Source organism: Dendrobium catenatum, unplaced genomic scaffold (genome assembly GCF_001605985.2).
Source record: "Dendrobium catenatum unplaced genomic scaffold, ASM160598v2 fragScaff_scaffold_334, whole genome shotgun sequence".
Lineage (NCBI taxonomy): Eukaryota > Viridiplantae > Streptophyta > Magnoliopsida > Asparagales > Orchidaceae > Dendrobium > Dendrobium catenatum.
The window spans coordinates 81809-90493 of NW_021318796.1; the positions used below are offsets into that span (position 1 = coordinate 81809).

The window sequence follows — 8685 nt, forward strand, 5'->3', positions numbered from 1 at the left end:
GAGAAACCCTAGATTTCTCCTAAATTCCAAAACTTAAAAGAATTCAACGAAACTTCATTTCCACCGTTAAAACTTCGTTCTAAAGTTATCCTATTAATTTCATTCAAAAATTCTAAGTTTTGAGAAAGCCCTAAAATTTTACCTTGAGAAAAACTAGGGAAAGGTGAGGGATTTTTGCATGAAACTCTTACCTTAAGTCTTCCCCTTGCTTTCCCTAAACTTTTCTCAAAAGAATCTCAAAGAAAACTTAAGTTTTTCTCAAACCCTAGTTTTCATTCCTTAGGGAAAACTCAAGGGAAAGGAAGAGAAACTCTTGCAAAACACATACCTTAACCTTCCCTTAGATTTCCCTACGCTTTCCTCCAAGTTTGGCCGCCGGAAACCGCCGCCGGAGCTCGCCGAAATGGCTCCTACCCGCGCGCTCCTTCCTCTTCTCCGCTCGGTTTGGGCCGCACGAACGAATGGGGGGAGAATAGAAGGATTTCGGTTCATGTATAGAGGGGTAATGGGTTTTGCCAAAAGACCCCTATGCCCTCACTTAAACAACCCATGCTTAAATAAACATTAAGGGTACTTTGGGAATTTTTGAACTTCCAAAAATTATATCTCTTAATTTAAACGAAATTTGATACAAGTCCTATATACCAAATTGATCGGAATTTTACGCTCAATTTTATAAAATTAATCCCGTCAAAATCCGACAACATTGAAATTTTCACTTAAAACTCGTCGCGGCGCTTTGAAAAGCGTGCGAAGCCTAAAACGATGTTTTCGGGTTTTACAATCTTTCTCCTGCGCTAAAAGCCAAAGAGTGAATGAGTGAGAAGGTGCTCGAGGTGAATTTTCTCATTATTAATCGTGAGATTTTTGTTATGAGCATTTAAGTAGTTCTTTTATCTTTGAATGTTATGAATTGTTTGGTTATCTCAAAGCAAATCTTCGCCTAAGCAAGTTGATTACCTATAATACATTTAATCCTTTATTTTATTAGTGATAAATTTGTGTTGGCAACGCTTTAATTAACCTTCATTTTAATTTCCGCACGCAATTCCTGTTTGATTCACATCAATCAGTTTACAAAAGTTTTCTTTAAACTTTAAATTGCATTACTAACCTCCTTGATGAGTGATTTCTTCCAAACCTACACCACGTAACCTTCTTCTTTGGTACACAAACCCAAAACCTTCTTTCTACATAAATTCAGATAATTCCTATATACAAATAGGGTATCATTTTTTTTGTAGAACTCTACTGAACTTAAGTAATATAGAGGATAATGATTAATATCATAATTCTTACCTCTATCTTTCTTCTATTACTTTTCCTTCTTATTCTTCCTTCAGGGTTTCTTCCATTAATTGGAATGCTTACACCAACTATTTATTTCTGCACAGCCAAACTCCACTATGCAAATTCCTCCGATACCAAAGCCAAATACTGCTACAGGACCTGCACTATTGAATCCCACGATTTTCCAAAAACTCCTGGTTTGAATTCTTCTGAAATGGAAACCAATTCTTCTCTTAATGCTTACTTACCCAGCAAAGTATTGTGCCGCCTCCTGTACAGTGACTTCAGCGAAATTATGCTACAAGAATTCCTGCCGAACATATCTGTTGCGATTCCAAGCACTATGCGGAATTGGTGAACAGTTATTCCTGCACTACCGAAATTTCTCCTCTCCCGACTTTCCTTTGTGGCTTTCATTAACTACTACTTGCGTGGAGGATAAGGGGATGTGAGGCCCACAACATAATCGCCTCCTACACACCCCTTTGGAAGCATTTGTTCAGGAATTAAAGAATTATCTAATTTAATTTAGTATATTTCTTACTAATATTTATTTACAATTTCACTAAAATAAACTTCATTTACCTGGTAATAATGGATATTACATGGTGGACAAATTTTAAATCATTTTTGTTGGACATACTAAGTTAAGTGTTGCAGAGATTAGGATGCTTAGGTGGATGAGTGGCTTTATGCTTAGAGATAGGATATTAAATGAGCATATATGTGAAAAGGTTAGAGAGTTAGAGTAGCTCCAGTGGAAGATAAGATTAGAGAGAGTAGTCTTAGATGGTTTGGTCACATAAAGCGGAGGCCTTCCGATGACCCGGTTAGGAAAGTGGATGTATTAGATTTGACTTATGTTAAGATAGGTAGAGGTACACCTAAAAAGACTTGGTTAGAAAATATTAGAAATGATCTTTCTTTATTAGATTTAAACGAGAATTTGACTTTTAACAGGACACAATGGAGAAAATGAATTCATGTAGCCGACCTCACGTAGTGAAACAAAGGCTTGATGTTGTTATTGTTGTTGTTTAGGTTCAATGATTTGGTTTGTGTTCCTATTTGCTCCTCTCATTCTTGTTGATGTGTAATAGACAAATGACAATGGGTGCACTTGATGAGTTTTAAAAAATTTACTGTTATCAACCGTGATTTCTTTTATTTTGTTACTATAAATCTTTTTATGGAAAATATATGGTATTTCACTTATTTTGTGTTGTTATGATAAAAAATAGGGTTGAATATTAAAATGGTTCCCTGACTTTTTGTATGACGTTAATTTAGTCGTACAGTATCGTATGTTTCCAATTTAGTCATTCAATTATATACAATTGATCCAAAATGATCCCTTAGGGACTAAAATTAAGATCAATTTTGTTTTATTAGGATAAATTTGGTATCACACGTTTTACACGGGATCATTTTGATTATGTTTTGTATTGTTGAGAGATTAAACTGGAGAAATGTGATATTTTGAGACTAAATTGGTCACATGTGAATAGTCGGAGGACCATTTTGGGATTTAATATATTGAAAATATTAGCATATGATGTTTTAATTACACCTTTCATTTTATTTATAAAATGGAATATTATATAGATTTTGTGTCGTATCTTACTTATTGCATTAACAATCAGATCTTTATCTCAGTGTCTCATGTTCATGTCTTGTATTGATGTCAGTACTTCATAGATGGTACCTTTTAGGTGAGCATGAGGTTCTTGATTTTTCTAACTAATATCATTGCCGACACCAGAAACGCTCATATGTAAGCAAAGTAAATCTTATAAAATATTCATCTGTAAGTTGGAGTTCTGATAAATTTTAATGGAATTGGTCTGGGTTGGTGAAAAATATTTACAGGATTTAAAACGTGTACTCAGTTAGGTTTCAGCTCACCTAGTCATCTAGTTGGACTGTCATGGTTTTGTCTGGTATGAGTACTTTTTTACTAAAATTCTCTCTCTTTGTTCCGATCAACTCTTTATCTAGATCTCGCATCGTTATGTTTACCTTAATATGTCAGCTTGATTATTCCTGGTTAATCTTAGATTTTATAGGAAGATGGGCTTACCTTGGGTAGAGCAGCCTATGAAACATATAATTGACCTTTTGGGTTTGATTGTAAATTTACTATAAAGGACATGATTTATTTCCATGCGCCTGTAGAAAGTTAAGCAAAAACTGGAACATGTATTTCTACAGCGCTAAAAGATTTCTCGAGAAGCAAAATTTAATATATAAATACTTTAATTTGCTAGTCGAGCACTCTATTTGATGTTTTCTGAATTTTGTTTTGACAGATAATTGGGAAAAGTGATCCTACTCGCATTTTAGAAGAGCTTTACTGGATCTTATTGATGATTGGCCATGTTCTAATGGATGCCGGGGAGGGCGAGACAGCACTTGTAATTGTTTTTGTGCCTTATTTTTAAGATCGCCGGACTTATTTAAACTAAATTTTGTGATATTAATTTTACTTTAATGAATTGTTCATTCTTTTTTTTGCTATTTTCCTGGTTTGCTAGCTTATCTGAAATGCAAGTTCTGTCGTTCTAAAATGTTGTTAAGGCTTTCCTTTTATGAATTCTGTATGATGTTCCGGAAAGTATTTTCCACAGCGTGCTACAATGATGCTAACTAGGTCTTGCAATACCAGATTCCGGAAACATTAAAAGCTGGATTTCCAAATTTCCTGGAAGAAGCACAGCATCCTGTGGTTGTACTCTCCTGGTATATTTACTTTTAACCGTATTCAAGCCCTTTTTGGACATCAAAAAATAAGATTGGAAATGTAGTCAATGTGTTTTTCTTGTTGTATTACTGTTAAGTGGCTCTGGCCCCTTTTTTGTTGGTTGACCGCAAGCACATGACGTGCCTTCACCAATATGGGGCACATGACGTACCATTATCTTTAGCTCTATTCCAACTATTTTTGTTTGGCTTTATGAACTATATCATTCATTTCTATTGAGTGCCACGTGAGGTGTTAAGTCTACTCTTCTAGAATCATATTGAGCAACTACTGCCATGTCATCTTAGTTTTATCATCTACACCATCTTCTCCTCAGTATTATGCACTAATTTTATGTACTCATCTAAGATTATCTTTTCTACTCTTTGTTGTGCATGTTCAAATCTTCTATTTTTATTTGTCTTATTTTCAATAGATGTCACCTTAACTGTTCTTCTAATATAAGCAAATAATGATTATTCTTCCTAATCTTACCACTCGTCCTTCTTAACATTCTCATTTTTACAAATCTTAAACTTAGATGCAATTTTTTTCTTACCGATGATGCTTGGATCCATAAAAAATTGCTGGCACCTGAGGAATGCTTGGTGTTCATTTTTTTTCTTATTCCATTGCTTCCATTACTATCCCTGGGAAATGCTGTGATTAATAGCTATATGCTAAGTGTACATGTTTTGTCTACGAAGAAAATAATATCCTAAACCCTGGAATGCCTTGTCCTGTCTTATCCTGTGTGCATTGAACGTATAACAAAAAAGGTGAAGATGACTGTTTTTTTAGTCTCTGGAAAAAAAGTTAGAAAGTGATGATACACTAGGACTTCTATTTTAATTTCTTGCTTTTATCTCCCCATCATTCTCTTATATAACATCTGAAGTAATTTGGTGGAATGTTTGACATAATAAAATTAATAATGAGACTAAGTTCATGCTTTGCAGAATTTTGGAAGTTATTGGATAGACTTTTCATAATAAATGATAAAATCATCATTATCATCATCCAAAACAAGAAATTTTTTTGGCTATGTGATGTAATTATGTTAACTATTTGGGCTGTCTTTGAACCAAAGTTTAGCTGGTCTTTCAAAGTGTTAAATGCAATGCAATGGACGAGGGTTTCTTTTAGCTTAACCAAACTTAAAACACATAGGGTATTTTACAAGAAATATAATGATATGTTTATTGATAGCAATTTCTAGCAATTTGAAAGCCAAAAAAAGATCAAAGATAGAAATTGTATAAATAAGGAAGTGGTGTAAGAATACTTAAAAATGAAGAATATACTCAAGAGATTGAGTGGTCAGCTAAATATCATGAGGTGAAGGCTGTTTGAAGTAAGAAAGTGTGAATAAGGTAATCAGAAGCATTCCCAAGAAAAAAGATTGTGAGCAAAAAGCTACTCGTGCAAGATACGAGAACTAGTGAAAGCTTATATGTACTAGCTGGAGAGTGCGCATGAAGAGAAGAAACAACTAGCTTCAGTGTGAGAGAACGGAGAGCTAATGTTCAATGAGACAATGTCTGCTAGTAACAATGAGGAGAAGCAAATGATTGTGCCTACTTATTGTGTCAGGACTCAGATGCTGAACTCAATTATGAAATTTGAACCAGGATTTCGCTCCAATCAGCATTGGGGCGAACAATACAATGAATGCCGCGAAGTAGTGCAACATGCATGCTTGTTGTGGGCTTACACTTTATAACAAAGCGATGTGCAGGGTCAACACATTGTTTTACTTTGTTTCTATTGCGCACATTTAATAACACTGGTTTTAGTTTCTCTGTTTAGTACTACCCTTAGGTTAAAAATATGCCATAAACCATGTTTTACAATGAATATGGGATGATTTTTGTGATTAGTTTCATGGCATCTTGGACACGGTTGTGCATGCTATTCTGAATACATTGTTGCTACCACTTTTAATTGGAATTCCCTTTTGTCTTTACATAAAAATTCCATTTATTGTTTCTGGCATAGGTCAGTACGTAGTCAAGTGGCATTGACGCTTGATTTGGTGCTTCTTGGTTTTAGTTATGAATCTATTCATGCATGCACTGCAGCAGTATGATGAATGCATGCCTTCTTTTGTTTTTTTCCCCCCATACACAACGTTGTTAACAACTTGCCTCATAAATATATGAAATGCAGGGAATTTTTAAGACTAGAATTTTTTTAAATTTATGTTTTTTTGCTAGTTTTTTCAACGTCTATAAATCCACAATTGTTAGTTCCAACTTATGAAAGCAAGATCGTGATGTGCTCGTGCTAGAATCGGATTTTTTTCTCTATTGCATGTTTAGATTTTGTAGATCAGATTCCATTCCTTTGGTTTCTGCAGGTCAATAATAGATTTTTCAAGGCGGAGTTTAGATCCAGAGACGAGAGCAGCATATTTTAGTCCTCGCCTTATGGAGGTAAATGAAAGATTTTTCAGTTCTTTTTGATGTAGAACCAAAAGCAAGCCATGATTAAAAATTAGAAATCTAAAATTAATTCCAGCAAATAGAAGATCTGAAATTATTTTTTGGGGGGGTTGATAGGGGGGAGAATTAATTGGAGGGAGCAAAAAGGGAAAGAGGGAGAGAGAGAGGGCCGGCAATTATGGGAGTGGGGAAGGGATGTGGGAGGGAATTAAGGGATTGAGAATGGTTGCCAATCAAAGCCAACGGAGAAAGAGGCTTTAATGCAATTGACTCTCTAAATTAAATTTGAATTTAATTGCCCTTGGTGGGAGGGACTTCCCTAATATAACTTCTCTTATTTTAGGAAAGAATTTCAAATTCGAAATGAATTAAAATCTGAAATTAAAAGGGCCAGAATATTTTGTGCATCGTTGTTACATAATCTTCGAAAGGAATGAGACCAACAGAAAACTGCAATAACTACCAAGACTTCTCTTTATGAAAAGGATAACATCTAAAGTTCACCCTCAAAATAAGCAACGGACCAACCATCAACTTCACAGACAACAATTAATGCCATACAACTACATGATAACTCAACCGTCACTTTAGCATAGAAATGAACCAAAAACTTCATCAAGAAATCATCAACAAAGAACAATATAGAATGATTGCAAAAAACTCAGAAGAAAAATAAAATCAATCCATCTACAGTACAACATAAACCCCACAATTTTTTTTTGGAATATGAGGTTACGATCAAAGACTCGTCCTCCAAAACACGCTCACAAAAAAAAATCCAAGGAAAAAGAATTTGAGGACACCCTCACTAAGCAATGAAAAATAGAAGTGGAGAAGTTTAGACTGAAATATTGTAGCCAAAAGAGCAAAATCAGATCTCATAAGAGATTCTATGTGTCACGACCTGGCCCGGTTAGCTCGTAGATACGAGGCGGGAACGAGATCGGACATGTAAATTTAAGTACTCATCATCAGTTTCATGAAATTTTAAAGATATTCAAGAATAATAAAAGCGCCTCTAAACTTTTTCCAACATATATAACATTTAAAACCATCACAAAATAAGTTCATATACAAGGTGGTGTACACTTAATCTATTCATTCATGATAAAACCACCCAAAAATTGATAACTAAAAAACAACAGTAAGAACCTGGCACCCGTTGCGCGTCTACTGTAGGTGAACCTTGGGTGTTCGGCCATAACCTAAGCGTAGGTTCTCCTGAAAATTTTTCAAAACTCGGGAGTGAGCTACGCTCAGCAAGAGACAACTATAGCTAAAGTTTGTATACATTTGAAAGAACATATCTTATGGAATAATAGTCTACACATGAGTTAATAGGTGTCTAAACATTATGTTGAACATGATATGAAACATACTTGCTTAAAACATGACATATGATTTCTTAACTTGAGAGAACATGAAACATTTGCATATGTTTAACTTTCATGTCATAATGTACACATCCGTCCCGGAGTACCAAATTGTACTGATCAGGTACATATCATTCTGCCTTAAAGGCCGTCTTTGCTCAAAGAGCCACATCTTGGTACTCCGTCATCAACAATCACAAGTTATGTAGCATGAATATGATAAGATGCTTTCATATGATATGCTAAGAAATGCATATGATAGGTTAATGACCTTTTGGACCTTTCACACTAAGTAACAGTTGCATAACATTAAGTAACAATTGTATGAAATGTATCACTAATTACCCTTGCATGACATTAAGGAACAATTGCATAAAATTGAACACTAAATCACCCTTGTATGAAATTTAAACATTAAACATAGCATAAGAGTTTTGAACAATAAATGCGTACTTTCTTTAGCAAATAGAGTCACTTACCCTCAAGCCTTCCTTTGCAATAATTCCCGCACAATTCCTTACCACTTTTCTTTATCTCAACCTAAAGGAAAACAAGAGATTTAAATCTCTAAGACTTTATTTAACTCAACAAAATGTTCAATTTTTATTTAATTTAATTATGATTTTCGGATTTAATTAAAATAGCAAATATAGAAACCTAAAAAGTCATCCAATTCATCCTAAATCCTTCTAAAACATTCCTCTTTCTTTTACTTATAAATAAATTCTTATTATTTTCGGAATTAATCATAACATAATGAAGAAAATTATTTTTCTTTCTCAAAATTTCAATTTCTTATATTTAGAGACCTCTCTAAATCATTTGAAACACCTTTAGT

At 34.2% G+C, this 8685-nt stretch overlaps 1 protein-coding gene across 1 annotated transcript in view; it reads left to right on the forward strand.

Moving 5' to 3' along the window:
• LOC110096946 (exportin-4) overlaps positions 1 to 8685 on the forward strand; it is a gene marked incomplete at its 5' end in the record, with an annotated part of 92996 nt that overhangs the window by 43973 nt on the left and 40338 nt on the right. The window contains 3 exon segments of the mRNA XM_020823111.2: positions 3600 to 3704; positions 3956 to 4029; positions 6390 to 6465. Coding sequence (XP_020678770.1) covers positions 3600 to 3704; positions 3956 to 4029; positions 6390 to 6465 — 255 coding nt within the window.